The sequence below is a fragment of the Xiphophorus maculatus genome, chromosome 12 (genome assembly GCF_002775205.1).
Source record: "Xiphophorus maculatus strain JP 163 A chromosome 12, X_maculatus-5.0-male, whole genome shotgun sequence".
Taxonomy (NCBI): Eukaryota; Metazoa; Chordata; class Actinopteri; order Cyprinodontiformes; family Poeciliidae; genus Xiphophorus; species Xiphophorus maculatus.
This window is the reverse complement of record NC_036454.1, coordinates 18,826,269-18,841,093: the sequence shown is the minus strand read 5'-3', so window position 1 is coordinate 18,841,093 and position 14,825 is coordinate 18,826,269. Positions and strand designations below refer to the sequence as shown.

General features: G+C 39.6%; 2 protein-coding genes across 4 annotated transcripts; one reads left to right on the top strand and one right to left on the bottom strand.

Moving 5' to 3' along the window:
• The first annotated feature begins 129 nt into the window (after positions 1-129).
• Positions 130-3,593, top strand: LOC102234019 (alcohol dehydrogenase [NADP(+)] A-like). 3 transcript variants are annotated; one of them, XM_023343312.1, is made up of 9 exons: positions 130-214; positions 727-866; positions 954-1,073; positions 1,806-1,957; positions 2,059-2,254; positions 2,818-2,867; positions 2,937-3,086; positions 3,177-3,336; positions 3,457-3,593. In XM_023343312.1, exons 2-9 carry the CDS (start codon positions 786-788, stop codon positions 3,520-3,522), a joined length of 975 nt encoding a protein of 324 aa, XP_023199080.1. In that variant the 5' UTR covers positions 130-214; positions 727-785; the 3' UTR covers positions 3,523-3,593. The 3 variants fall into 3 exon arrangements, with proteins under 3 accessions (XP_023199080.1, XP_005804057.2, XP_023199081.1); XM_005804000.2 differs by having other exon boundaries at positions 145-214; positions 814-866; XM_023343313.1 differs by lacking the exon at positions 130-214 and adding an exon at positions 431-535.
• A 728-nt stretch (positions 3,594-4,321) lies between these two features.
• vcp (valosin containing protein) lies at positions 4,322-14,273 on the bottom strand. The gene is made up of 17 exons (XM_005804001.2): positions 14,116-14,273; positions 11,225-11,336; positions 10,936-11,108; positions 10,709-10,851; positions 10,484-10,614; positions 10,274-10,405; positions 9,883-9,985; positions 9,656-9,789; positions 9,329-9,464; positions 8,600-8,712; positions 7,600-7,764; positions 7,376-7,498; positions 7,066-7,278; positions 5,960-6,268; positions 5,423-5,578; positions 5,177-5,331; positions 4,322-4,909 (listed from the first exon to the last, which is right to left on the bottom strand). The coding sequence occupies exons 1-17, from the start codon at positions 14,130-14,132 to the stop codon at positions 4,804-4,806; spliced, it is 2,421 nt and encodes an 806-aa protein (XP_005804058.1). The 5' UTR covers positions 14,133-14,273; the 3' UTR covers positions 4,322-4,803.
• Between the last annotated feature and the right edge of the window lie 552 nt (positions 14,274-14,825).

Here is a 14,825-nt window from a genome sequence, read left to right as displayed (position 1 = left end):
CATACAGATACGTTGATCTGCTATCAATACAACAAACAAAACCAAGACAGCTTTTTTATTCACTCTGTATGTCTCTGGTATCTCTGAGCACAGTGGAGTTTGGACATTTTCCATCAGTGATAGGTAAACACACACTTTGACCTGAACTTGGAAAAATTCACTCGGACACAAGAGCCTCATTGGACCCTTCGAGAATCTTTTGGAGCAATCTCAGGTAGGAACAGCAAAAGTCAATACTTTAATTACTGACTGAATTACACTCAGGTCTGCAGCCAGGCCCACTTGTTTGTGCAAGACGAAAAATCACGTGAAACTGGAGTTGTGGTTAATGAACAAATTGTGTGCAGCACATGGTAGGTAAGGATGTTGCCGATGATTACTCAGCCTGGAGGTCAGCTGCAGCTACACTGCGCTGTGACTAATGGCATATAGCTGTGTCAGCTATTTCTAGTGGTAAGGCTGGGTTCACAGAAGGTTTATGAATCCTCTGAGAAGATCTACTTTGAGGGTAGAGCGAGCTCGAAGCAGCAAGTAGGTCAGTAAATATTTAGTTTGCCTGCTTGTGAAACGGCATCTGCTCTGTTATAAGTTTCTGTATTATGTGAAATCCACTAAAACATCATACAACACCGCTGCAGGGCAGAGTTAGTGAATCCAGATGATAATCAGTAACAGAGCATTAACACAGTCATCATGACTGGATAATCACTGATTCCACTTCCACAGGAGTTAAGAGGAGCCCTCACACACTCGTTTGTCCTCCGTTTGGTCCTTGGCACTGAAACATGAGCACTTTTGTGACTCTCTCATCAGGGCAGAGGATGCCTCTGGTTGGCCTCGGCACGTGGAAGAGTGCTCCAGGTCAGGTAGAGCAATACATATTCACAGAGGTTTAACAGACTAAGCCAAAAGATGCTCTTGGATGTTGTTTAAGTGTTACTATGTACTGCCAGGTGAAGCAGGCGGTGCTGGCAGCTTTAGACTGTGGCTACAGACATATTGACTGTGCGGCTGTGTATGGCAACGAACAGGAGGTTGGAGATGCTTTGGCTCTTCGGGTGGGTCCAGGGAAGGTGAGGAGCTGTGATTTCTTCTTCCTTTTGTACTTTATCAGTATTTTATTGGCCTTGTCTGTTTATTCAACTGCCATGACTCACTGAATCACTTGTCTAAGTGGAAGAGGGTTAGTCTTTTTCTCAGTGTGAAACAGGTTTTAGACATTGCATCCCAGTCTACAAGGTCGCATAAACTCAGCTTGGCCCTTGGTTCTAAAAATTAACTCATAATAGATGACAGGACCATTTTGAAAATGTTTGGAAAAAAAAGAAGAGTAGTTTTTACATTCAAATTAAATAATGAATTGGCACCAAACTACTGTGATTTAATTTACAGCAAAAATAAATAACTGAGATTATTCAGTATCAATTAAAATCAGAAGTTTTCTTACAAAGCTTAAAAACAAACATGGCCATTTTCTTCCTACTGTTCAACATGATTTCCCTTTTTGGTTCAGCTAGGATTGTCCAAGTTACTTTTGTGTGATGATTCTAAGTTATACGAGTCTCACTTTCTGAAATGAGAGGCATAAAATGTTGAACGTTTTCATGTTATTTAAAAGTTTGAGTAATGCCAGTTATGTTGCATTGCTGATGCAATCACTGGCAACAATGTTCATCAGAGTTTTGATGTTTTGAAGCTAGTAATTACTCAAACAATTTTTGTCCTGAAATGTTTGGGAACCACTAGCTTAGCTTAAAAAACCAATCCTGTTTCGCCAGAAGTCTAATTTGCCCTCTTGACCCCAGGCTCTGCCGCGTGACGAGGTGTTTCTGACTTCCAAACTCTGGAACACCAAACATGATCCCGAGGATGTTGAAGAGGCATGCAGGTCCAGTCTGACCCACCTGGGTCTCTCCTACCTGGATCTCTACCTCATGCACTGGCCCATGGCCTTTAAGTGAGTAGCAGCTCTTTCTGCAAAACATTGCTTCCTCCTCCAGTGCGTGTTGAGGTGAAAACCATTAATTCCTATGCTGAAACAAAATGTGGATGTTTCAGGAGAGGGAAGGAGCTAATGCCTCGACAAGACGATGGGAGTATCTGGTACTCTGACACTCACTACAGAGATACTTGGAAGGCCATGGAGAACCTTGTAGATAAAGGTCTGGTCAAGGCTATAGGGCTGTCCAACTTCAACGCAAGGCAGGTAGATGACATCATCACCATTGCCAGGCACAAACCTGTGGTGAACCAGGTACGGCTGTTCAAACAGATCATATTGCAAACTAAAAATCCAGAGCTGACCCAAAGAAAGCAAGCTAATCGGATACCCCGACTTTTCTTATAATACAAATCTCAAAACTTTAAGTCCTGTCATCACTTTTGTCAGGAATGACTCAAATTTAAAATCACTTTGAAGGTAGTTAAAAAAGTAGATTTAAAAAAAAGCTTATTTATGCTTAATGTGAAATATTTCCGATTCAACAATTCGGTCATTAGTTTAACTATTTGTGTCTGGGCTGTGGTCACAGCTCGTGCACATCATTAAATGCCACTGACGTGAAGAATGTAAGAGCAAAGCAAAACATTTCAGTAACATAGTATTACTGTTGACTTACTGGTAAACCACGTCAAACTCAAAACACAACCACTTGATCAGTTTAATGAGCTATTATTTTGGTGTATATTGGATTTACTTGGAAATGGGTTCCCAAAGCAAAAATCTGCTTGAGGCCCCATAAAATTTTAGACTGGCTCTGCACAACTTAATATTTTCATGTCAGTTTGAATAAACTACATCTCCTGTTTTTTCTGCAGGTGGAGTGCCACCCTTATCTGTCTCAAGCAGACCTCCTGTCACACTGTCGGTCAGTTAAATACACTTTAGGTAAGGGGCATTCAGAGCAGCTGAAATCATGCTCTCACTTCCGTTCCAGGTCTTTAGCGGTTTGTGTGACAGCCTACAGTCCTCTGGGCAGCGGAGACAGACCCTGGGCTTCTCCTGATGAGCCTAGTCTGCTGGCAGATCAGGAACTTGGCGCCATCGCTGAGAGGTACCAGAAATCTCCTGCTCAGGTGATACTCAGGTAAGGCAGGACACCTCAAAGTGTCACTTTGCACAGCTAACTGTCCTCTAATGTTACTGTGGGCAACGTGACTATCATCTGACTCTGCAGGTGGAACATCCAGAGGGGGGTGGTGTGTATCCCCAAAAGTGTGACGGCCTCCAGGATCCAGGAGAATTTAAGGGTGTTTGATTTTTCCTTGTGTCCAGCAGACATGAAACTGATTGACTCCTTTAACTGCAACACACGTTTTATCATCCCAACAGTGGAGGTGAGACATTACGACTAGAAATAGATCCTTACGACATGTTTACGACTCTCCATGCAGGACTGAAGTAGCAGATGTATTGAGAAAAAACCTCTGAGAACATATTTATTTTTCTCTCTACAGAAGAACGGCAAGAAAGTGTGGAGGGATGGAGAACATCCTCATTTTCCCTTCCATGATCCTTACTGAGCCTTCAAGAAACACATTCAAGGTGATTCTCAAATAGATGACATGGAAAAATAAATTAAACTGAACCTCAATCAGAATTGGTGTTGTCTTTCTTCCCCTGTCACACATTTCGCAAAATTGATTGAAAACATGTTTAGTTTGACGTTTATATATATATATATATATATATATAAAAAAAGGTTATGGTGAGAGCGACACTATGTGGCCAAAGACAGAACTGCCTCTCAGCCACCAGTTATTTAAAGATTCCTACATGATCCAACTCGGTTTCATTACTCAGTGATACATCTAGTTCTAGATAGTTTCTGTACCTTTTGGTTAGGACTTCTAGTGAATTAAATTCCCCCAAAAAACTTTGAATATCACATTAAAACCAAGGAATGTTAGCACCAAAATGTAAACCTACAAAAGTATGTCCATGTCCTAGACAGTATTGGTTGGTTCTCCTTTTATGTGAATTATTGCATCAGTGGCAAGTAGCGTGGAGATGATTAGCCTGATGTTCTGCTGAGGTGTTAGAAAGGTTCAACTTGCATCACAAGCAGCTTTCTGCTACACCATATTGAAAGTAAGGAGAAATCAAGTTCTGCTGGAATATTAACTCAGGGTCTCTAAAGCAGAGTTAAGCTTTTTTTAAGCTTAACTCCAAAGTTCCTGATGGATGACTGTGCCGACTTTGTACTTGATAAAACAAAGAAAACAAAGACATAGCATCCTAATAGATTTAAATTGCAATAAAATCTTAGTCAAGTCTTAAAAACCTTTAAACTAATCTAAACAAACAGCAGAGAGACCTTAGTAACGCCTCCATTTAGTGAGATTTTATTTGCAACAACATAACCTTGACAAATTTGTAATACATTATATGCTACTGTTTATTTAAAAAAAAACAAAAAGAAAAAAACGTCATCAGCAATGTTTTTCATTCAGAGTCTAGCAGAAATCCCCATCACTATAGCCATTCCTGTATTTTTTGAGATATATTGACAATGAAGCCACTGAAAAAAAAAAGAAAAAAAGAAAAATGCCAACCCCGCCTTCTCTGATCCTGTTTGCAGTCACTCACCTTCCATTTTCGTCATCCCAGTCCCCCACCCACATCAAAGTCAGGGCAAACCAAGTGGCTACATGCTGTCTCCAAGAGAAATTATACAAAATAAAGGAAAACAAAAAAGAAAGAAGGGAACACATGAAAGAAGCACAAAGTCCTAAAAATGTGGAATCTGGTGAGAATTTGTACAGGTGTGATCCCATGACCGACCACTATGGGGCAGTAGGCATTTATCCATAAAGATCGTCATCATTATCTTCATTGAACACTGGACCACTGCCAGTTCCACCAGAGCCGTGACTTGGACCGCTGCCACCTGCAGCGCTGGAGGGAAACCTGGGAGGGAGGAGAAGAAGAAAGATGTTCAGTTCCAGGATCAAATCATTTCAAATAAACTTTGAGTTAGATTGTAAACTGATTGGGATCGTAATCCTAATAAAACAGAATTTAAGAATGTAGCAATTTGTTGATCAAGGATATCTTTTGTAATCACAGCTATGGTTTCCAAATAATGTGCCAATTACTCATCAATCTCTTTATGCCCTACAATAAGAACAAATCTCCTGAGAGGCATAAATAGGTAAAACCTATCAGAAAGTGTACCTGAAGCTGCCAAAGCCTCGGCTCTGCTGCAGTGTCTGAGCAAACATCTCGTATTTACGGATGTCGTTGTCGCTGACAGAGCGACGGGCAAACCGCATCGCTTCTTCAAAGTGGTCCTTCCTGATCTCTGGCACGGGGTCATCCTCTTCTACCTCCTACAAGGACAGAGACGGATGAGTTCTGGGTGAGTTCATGAAGTATTGAGGAGGAGCAGTGAGCAGACGCTCCGCCTCACGGAGCACTGACCATGGCTGATGGGTTCGTCTGCCTCTCCCGCTCTCTGCGGATCTCGTTCTCGATGCTCTCTCGGATGGCGAGCTTACAGGCCCGCTGGCAGATCTCTGTGAGATCAGCGCCGGAGAAGCCGTTGGTCATCTTAGCCAAGAAGTCCAAGTCCACATCCTTTAGGGAAAAAAAGAAATTTAAAAAATCGTTTGATATCTTGTTTTGGGTTTGATTTCACACAGTCAGCCTAAAAGTCTCTTCTAAACACATAAAGGTTAAAGTTCGCTGTGTGTTGATTATTTAATGTGTATTGATTCTGATGATGACACCCACAAAATGTAATGTTTGTTACTGCCTTCTCTATTGGTGATGTTTATAACTTTATGTTTTTATGATGTAAAGCACTTTGAACTGCCTTGTTATTGGAATGTGCCATACAAATAAAACTTGACTGAAAGTTATTTAAGAGGTATTTACTAGAATACAATGCAGAATCATTACACTCAACTCAACCATGCCAGTAAATAGACCATAAATGATGGCAGACACCACAATCACCTTGCTGATGGGACTCTTGCGCAGGTTGGCCTTCAGGATGCTGATCCTGCTCTTCTCGTCTGGCAGGGGGATGTAGATGAGCTGATCCAGACGGCCAGGTCTCAGGATGGCCGGGTCGATGATGTCTGGTCTGTTGGTGGCGCCGATGATGAAGACGTTCTTCTTGCTCGACATGCCGTCCATCTCGGTCAGGATCTGGTTGATCACACGGTCGGCAGCTCCGCCGCCATCGCCAACGTTGCCGCCGCGAGCCTTAGCTATGGAGTCCAACTCGTCGAAGAAGAGGACACACGGAGCAGCCTGACGAGCCTGAGGACACAAGGACAACGGTTTTAAGCAGCAAGTCGCTGACAGGGTACATTTTATGTTTGAAAATTCTGTATGTATTCATATTCAAATTTAATATACTTAGGGACACTGAGAACATGAGTATGTCGTTTGCATGTTGTATGATACATAAAGCACCATGCTAACACTGGTTTCTGATGGTGAAAGGTAACAGAACATGTTTTATGACAAAGTCTGCTTCTCCTGAAAATTGTTGACACCTCATTTAGTCAAATCTAAACAAAATTATCCAACACTAAAAATAAATTCAGAGCAAAGCTAAGGATTTCATTCACTTAATCAACATGTGAAGGTTAATGAATAAAGAGCTCTATGAGTTGGTAACAAAACACAGGCCCACTTGAAAAATTGATTAAAGATCAAGATGCCATCAAAGCTATGTAATGTTATTTAATGTTTATCTGCAGATTCTCATCCATCTGAACAACTGTTCCCCTGCAAACATCCACATTGTGTTTCAGAGCCATTTGTTTTCTACCTAAATAACTACTTTCTATAAACAAAACTAATACATTTAACAGAAATTCCAATTAAGATGTGGCAAATAAAAGATGTGAATTAAATATGTCAACATGAGAAGCACTACATTTGTTATATATGAAAAAAAAAAGTCTAATGCAACCTTTATTTATACTCCGTTTTATTTTTTATGCATTTATTTTGACATGGACACTGACTTTAAAGACCGTTCCTCTGATATCTTAGATTTAAATGGACTGACCTGGAAAAAATAAAAATAAATAATAAAAAAAACATACCTTGTCGAAGATCTCTCTGACATTAGCCTCAGATTCTCCAAACCACATGGTGAGCAGTTCAGGTCCTTTGATGGAGATGAAGTTTGCCTGGCACTCATTGGCAATGGCTTTGGCCAGCAGAGTCTTACCACAACCAGGAGGACCGTAGAAAAGCACACCCTTGGATGGGGTCATGCCAAACTTCAGGAACTTGTCTGGATGCTCCACAGGGTACTGAATTATGCACAGAGAGAGAACAGTGTTACAATAAGAGAATACCCCAAGTTTGAAAAGAGTAAAAAACCCCTTTCTAGCATAATCTCTCTCACACCTGCACCAGCTCCTGCAGCTCCCTCTTGACATCTTCCAGACCTCCAATATCGTCCCAGGTGATATTGGGAACCTCAACAACCGTCTCCCTCAGAGCTGATGGGTTGCTCTGGCTCAGAGCCCACTGCAACACAGTGTTGACAGAGTTAATATCGACAAAGACGGCCATTACTGGCCAACTGAGGCACCTAAAATCCATTTGAAGCGATCAGATTACAGGTTTACCTTGAAGTCGTCCATGGTAACGGCAAGAGAATTCATGACTTCAGCATCAATAGTCTCGTCCTCAAGGTCGATCAGGTCCATCTTCTTCCTAATGGCCTGCAGGGCGGCCTCGGAGCAGAGAGCAGCCAGATCCGCACCGACGTGGCCGTGGGTCTCATTGGCCACCTGCAAATAAAAACATCAAGATTCTCAATGAGGGCGCTGTGCGTGTGGTTCAAAAGGTCGCCACAGTTAAGACAATATTTAAAATTCAGCAATTTCAGCAAAAATAAATATTTCTGAAATTTTTGAATATGCAGTCATATCTAATAAAACTGAATACAAGAACTGATGAGCCTCATTTTTCAGATCAAAAGTAAATGGTTTGTTAGCTCCTAAAATACAGATTTTTCAAACCTGGAAATTTCATATTAGGAGTTCTTTTAGAGCCACATATGTAAATATTCTCTCATTTAAAACAAGCAAAATGTTGTTATGCATATTTTAAAACGAGCATGTTTAAAAGTTTACTCTGGAGTGTTCAAATAGGTAAAAAAAAAAGAAAAAAACAAGAAAGAAAGCAGGATATGTCTACTTTGAAATACTTTGCCATCCCAAAAAACATTATGTGGTTTCTTGGGATGTGTTTTGCCATTTCACTGTGGGGTTTTTGGCAGAAGAATTGAAAATGGCATATTTGCCAGTTTTGACTTGTGAGAAGAAAAATAAAGCTAACATTTCTGCAATATGTAGCTTGATTCCTTTTCTGATGAATTTCAATTGTAAAACAAATAAAATATGTAGGGAAATTTAAATATGACATACCAAAGTATGCTTAGTCCAATTATCCATGTGCATTGAGTTTATTTAAGTCAGTTTATTTGAACAAAAAGTTAGGATATAAATGACAGAGTGGTACTTATGGTGTAGTCATCAAGGAAAAGGAAAAAAAAACAACAAATGAACATAAAAAGCACCTCTCTGTTACTCATATCACCTGATGGGAGTCATGTGCACAAACCTGTTCCAAGTCAACATCGTCAGCTAGTTTCATGTTCTTGGTGTGAATCTGCAGAATCTCCAACCTGCCAGTCGCATCGGGAATGCCAATGTCCACTTCTCTGTCAAAGCGTCCTGGAAATGGAAGACCGTGCAAAGCGCTCAGTGGTTTTAAAATGATAACATAACATTTGAGAGGGATGTCAGCATAATTTAAAACCCTTTTCTCAGACGAAGTACTAGAAGATGTGTATTTGAAACTGAGCAAAATCCCGCCCTCCATAAAGCCTGTCATAAACATTAAATCATGTGTTAAAAATGCAGAACTAGAGGGATAGAGATGGACGTGACTGACAGAGCGTGCTCTGATCTCCAGAGCCAACAAAAATAAATGCCTGTGCTGTTATGCAGTATTTTGTTTTGCAAGAAAACCCCTATCTTTTTTACAAAATGAAACTGAAACTTAGTCCCAAGGGACAATAACCTGTATAATAAGGCCCACAGTGCATCTTAAAACTGTCAGGTAGTAAGATGACCATTTTGATGTGGCAATTATTTAAACTGAGTTCATGTTCATTATAGAGAAAATATACATAAGCAACCAGGATACACAACAGCATTTGCCATAGGATTTAAGGGGAAATAAGTACTTGTTACCAGCTCTAATCAGTGTAAACCAACAGAAGCACAGCTTAAAAAAGCCCCAAATTAACACACATCTGCATGGGAGAAAAAATAAAATAAAAAATACCAAATCTCCTGAGAGCTGGATCAATGCTGTTGGGTCTGTTGGTGGCTGCCATGACGATCACATGAGCTCTCTGTTTCAGGCCGTCCATAAGAGTCAGCAGCTGGGAAACTATGCGCCTCTCCACCTCTCCATGAGTCTGGAAAAACAAACACAAAACTCACAATGCTGGAATGTTGAAGAAACAGATTTTACAGTAGCAGCGAAAGATAGCTATACATAATGAACAAGAATGTTCTACAGATTAATCACTGTGCACTTTCAGTCTACTGCAAGCTCTAAAAAGGTTTTGAAATCTATTAGACAGGCCTTGTACCACTTTACACTCACCTTCTCTCTCTTTGGAGCAATTGCATCAAGTTCATCAATAAAGATGATGGCAGGAGCATTCTTCTCCGCTTCCTCAAAGGCCTTTCTCAAGTTACTCTCACTCTCTCCAGCCAGCTTACTCATGATCTCAGGGCCTGAAAGCATGAAATCAAGGCTCCATTTTAGAGACAGCATTTCTACTATATACGAGCAGCTTTTAAAACAGAAATGTTGCCAAGTGTACACACCGTTAATTAGGAAAAAGAAAGCTCCTGTTTCGTTGGCCACAGCCCTAGCAATCAAGGTTTTTCCAGTTCCGGGTGGTCCATACAGAAGAATGCCACGTGGAGGCTGAAAGGGCAGAAACATTTGATGACTACAACTTTCTCAAAATCTAACTTCATTCCAAGAATAAATTAATAGAATAAAATTCACTAAACTCAAGTCTCCTAGTGATATAAAGATTTAAGATGCTTTTTTTTTTTTTTTTGAAAGATCAAATAAACTCTGTAAACAATCATCAACTCTGTAATCAATCTGCTAACTGGAATTCTGTTTGAATTCCAGTTAGCAGTTATAATAAAAAAGGTCAAGTTTTGATCCATATTTGAATAAGAAAAAATCAAGTAAGTGCCTGACCTTGACTCCAATGGCCTTGAACAGTGCAGGATGTCTGAGAGGCAGCTCCACCATCTCTTTGATCTGAGCTAACTGCTTCCTAACTCCTCCAATGTCATCATAGCCCACTTCATTCAGGGACTCCTCCTCATCCTGCAGGTGGAAGACTCAACATTTTAGTTTTCACATCATTTATAACAAATTAAAACGTATGAACGAGTGTGTTCATACCTCTCTTCTGATTGGCTCACCCTCACAGTGAATGACTGTGTCAGGAGCAACTATGCAGTAGGGGGATGGATCGGTCTCCACTACCTTGAACTCCACAGCTCTCATCCCGCCTCTGACCAGGAAAATATCACCTTTACAAGTCAAAGGGGGGGGGAAGTTACATCAAAGCTACATGTCAACTTATATCTGTACAAGTTAAAAGCAACAATGGGGTGTGGAAGTCACCTTTGCGGATCGGTCTGTAAGCCTCCAGAAAGTATGGCTTCAGGTAGACTTCAAACAGGTTGCCAGTAATGCCCTCCACTGTGTCGTCTATAGGGAGGACATGAATCCTCTTTCCGTACTTCACATCAGGACAAGGCTGAATGCTGAGGAAGATATTATACTTAGCATGGCTTAACATTCACACATATATGTAGGTGAAAGTTGGACAACAATCTGCTTTCCCTCACCTGATGACATCACCAAGACGGACCCTCAGGTTGTTGCGGACCACCCTGTTCATCCGGACCTTCTCGTCAGAGCAGGTGTCATCTGAGAGCACGATGCACACAGTCTCCCGCCTCTTCTTCCCCTTCATCAGAACTGTGTCGCCACGGAAGAGCTGCAGTTCGTCCATCTTGGCCTAAGATACAAAACATTGAGTTGATAAAGTACTTGCATTACTCTGAATATTACCAAATTGTAATCTGACTTTGTTTCTCCAGCTGTGGAATGGGTGGAAAGCTTCTCAATTATTACCTGAGAAAGAGAGACCACGCTGTTGTCTTCATTGATGGATTCATCAACAATCAGTCTGTTGGGTCTGCTCTTTTGCTTCAGAATAGCAGTTTGTAGGTCATCATTTTTGGATCTACAGAGGAGAAACAGAAGATGGGGTCAAACTAAATAACCTTTCTCCTCAGCATAAGTGCCTTTTTTTTAAATAACAAAATACTGAGATGTTTATACAGAAAATACAATTTGCACTTAAAATCAATGGCAACAACGTGGAAATTTTTTTATGCCGTTTTCATACAGAATACCTCCAGTGTGAAAACATGGTAATTTGCAAAGCCTAGTGCCTTATTTGGTTGGCTCAAGGTCAAATAATTTTTTTGTCTTTTTGTCCCAACCTAATTCCATTTTGTTCCAGTAAAATAGTAATAATAATATTGTACAAAGGTTTGTTAATTGTTGTGCTCTGGTATTTTTGATGAATACTGACCATCAATCCAGACAAAATCTTCAAATCCCATTTAATATTGAATTTAAAATTACCTGTGCCTTATTTTCTTCAAACAATATCACTGATTACGTTTCTGATTAGGGGTGGGCATTTATCTTATCGTGTATTGTTTGAATTTTGATTCAGAACTGTCATGATAAATTCTAATTAATATTTTTACCATTTGTTAATACAGTATCATATATCAAAGGTGAAAATATTATTGATTAAATCAGGGTACTGTGTGCAGTTTAGTGATACAAATAGTTACGTTTTTCAAGAGCAGCATCATTGTGGGGCTATGATTGCTGTGACAGCCATACAGTTATCTAAAATAGAAGTAAATAGTTCTTAGCATTTTATTGTTATATTTTGTGAAACTGCTGTAATAACACTATAAGTCCACATGCTGCACCCCTAGTTCTGATCACAGTTAGGCTCAATGACTGGTATGAAACATCCCCAAAGTAGATGCAAATTAAAGCATTGTGTGTACCAAAATCTTCATAGTACACGACTTCTTTTGTGTCCTGACCATTTTGCATTCAAACATTTACCTGGTAGAAAATCGTGTAATGTTTCCCACCGACCATTTATGGCTGCCAAGGGTATGTTTTATACTCAGACAATTAAAATCTATTTTTTATAATCTATATTGAGGGAAATGTGTTATTTTGTTCGATATTTAGTCATAATCTTCCAGATCTTAGGCAAGTCAACTTCCAAAAAGGAATTAGAATAAAACAAAATGGGAAGATAATGTAAAATTGTTTATAATAAAATACAATTAGTCTGTGTAACTGAAGCATTTTTATGACAAAACAAATTATTATTAATAAAAATATTTAAACAATAAAATTCACATGGAGTTGTTTCAGTGTGTTGGTACAATAAGAAAAGAAAAATTGACCAGGAGTCCTCCGTTTGTACCCAAAAGCCTGGTACAAAACCAAGACAGCAAAATGGTGAAAGGACCAGCACATGATTTCTCCAACTACAATGCCTTTTAAATGTAGTTTTTGTTTTAAATTCTTTAAAGTGGTATAGATTTTGTTTTATTTTGGGCAGTTTACTTATTTAGCATCACCCACAATAAATCTGAGCTGGAATCTCAAACCACTTTATAAAAAGGTCCAGCTCTACCCAATCCAATTCAGTTCAAATTCCACTCAGAGCAATTTAACTCATAAAATACCACCAATCAATCATGCTCCATTCTAATTACATGCAGAGCAATCTTAGCCTGTTGATTATACAATGCCAACTGGTAAGAGATGTCTTATAATTGAGATGTTTTTCTTTTTAAACAAATGCCTGGTTTCAGTTTTACCTTATTGTTCAAATATATAAAAGAGACATAGAACAAGAGGGATGTTAATTTGCCTCTGTGGCGCAGTGTTTACATTTCTATAGCCAATTCTACTAAAGCTATGTGGCCCACGCTGTATTGATATGAGCAAACAGGTCGCTTGCACATCCTAACTATCACCAAATCACGTTACGCACAGAAAATTCAATAATACTTTTCTACAGTCATAAGACCACACCAAGCATTAAGCTAAATTAAAAATGCCGCCCTTTTCTGGAAACTTCGCGGAATGTTTTGGTAGTTTCCTTTTTACGTTGACAGCATGCTAACGTTAGCCTGGAGCTAACCGGCTGGCGAGCAGGGGAACGCAGATGACACAGCAAAAGAATCTGAGGAAAAAAACTTTGTTAGCAAGCTTCGTCCTTTTAAGAAATCCCATTAAAATTACATTGCGTCTGGTAAAATCCCAACTTAACCTCGTGTATGGTGTAATCAGATAGCTTATTTCAAGCGTTTTATTCTAACTGAGTAGATCCATGAAGGCATGCCGATCGCCTAAATTGAATTAGCCTGCGTTGGTTCACCGTTTAGCATAGCAGTTCGTCACAACATTATCAGCCGTTTGGTCCAGTAGAATCATTAGCTTTTCGGGTAAACTTTTGACAAGCTGGACATATGAAATATAATGTTTTCACTTTTTAATACAAACTCTAAATAATGGGTAACCAGGACCAATGAATAGGCCAATTTTCAATGTGATCGTGGATGGCTTTGGCCTTGACAGTGTTGCTAAGCTAAAGTTAGCAATCGAGTAGCGATGACTGCGCTTTGTGAAGTCATACAACTGAGTTAGCGAATACCGTTAACCGACCAGGAAGAACCGTGTGTGGTGACAACAGTTTAATAACAAATAAAGAAGCCAACATACAACTGGTAGTAAGTGTTTAACCTACGGCAAATACTGCGGAGGATGAAGTAACTGACCCCATTAGCTCTCATGCTAGCAAATTCGTCATGTATTAGCATTCTGAACGTTAGACCTTTAAAGGGTAATAGTTAGCTGCCATTGCAACAAAAAGACGCCTTTGAGCAAATCTGAAGATTTTGTATACTTACTCCCCTCCCGAAGCCATGGTCGTCCACCTGGTTTGCTGGTAATAAATATAGAAATTCTAGCTAAATGTTAAAGGAGCTTAACCGGTTTCGCTACTAGACGTTCTCTGTGAATTCACACGAAAGAGCAGCAGTTTCCTTTGCCTTCTTTACGGTTATACCATGAGTTACACACAATCTGCTTTCTGATTGGCTGGAACCACTCCGTCAAATTCGGGCACCAATCAGACGTGTAGAGGCCATCGTCACCAAGGGTACTTCTGAAGTTTAGCCAGTTACAAAGAAGAGAGAGGAGGTCGTTAAGTTTATTTTCTATTGGCCTATTATCAAACCCCATTCATCCAATTAACGCTCACCGCGTTGATATAAATCCTGTAAATTTGGGTTTTGCTCATAGTAACAGTGGTGTTGCCTCAGTCCGGGCTTTAAAATTATTTGTAACTGTAAGGAACTGACTTTTCTAAAAATATTCAAAAATTAAGCCTGACTTTTTGTTTCAAAATAATTGTGTTTTAAAACAATACAATTTACTTTACTTCTACTGAGCAAATTGTGATACCAATTTCTTCCCTAAGGCAGAAAACACACATTGAAAGAAAAAAAAGGCTTTCTGAAATTAAAATTAGACAGTTGACCTAGTCATTGAGTACAGTGATTGACAGGCAAACATGTCATTTCCAGTTCCAACTTTAAGGAGATGTAGTCCAACAGCT

What these genes read in the sequence shown, in the direction of transcription:
- LOC102234019 (XM_023343312.1), top strand. Translation starts at nt 786, where the DNA reads ATGAGCACTTTTGTGACTCTCTCATCAGGGCAGAGGATGCCTCTGGTT. An exon ending in TTCGGGTGGGTCCAGGGAAG is followed by an intron (nt 1,074 to 1,805) that starts GTGAGGAGCTGT and finishes TCTTGACCCCAG; the next exon opens with GCTCTGCCGCGTGACGAGGT. An exon ending in TTATCATCCCAACAGTGGAG is followed by an intron (nt 3,337 to 3,456) that starts GTGAGACATTAC and finishes TTCTCTCTACAG; the next exon opens with AAGAACGGCAAGAAAGTGTG.
- vcp (XM_005804001.2), bottom strand. An exon ending in CGTCTTGGTGATGTCATCAG is followed by an intron (nt 10,852 to 10,935) that starts GTGAGGGAAAGC and finishes TATCTTCCTCAG; the next exon opens with CATTCAGCCTTGTCCTGATG. An exon ending in ACGATGTTGACTTGGAACAG is followed by an intron (nt 7,765 to 8,599) that starts GTTTGTGCACAT and finishes TTTTATTTGCAG; the next exon opens with GTGGCCAATGAGACCCACGG.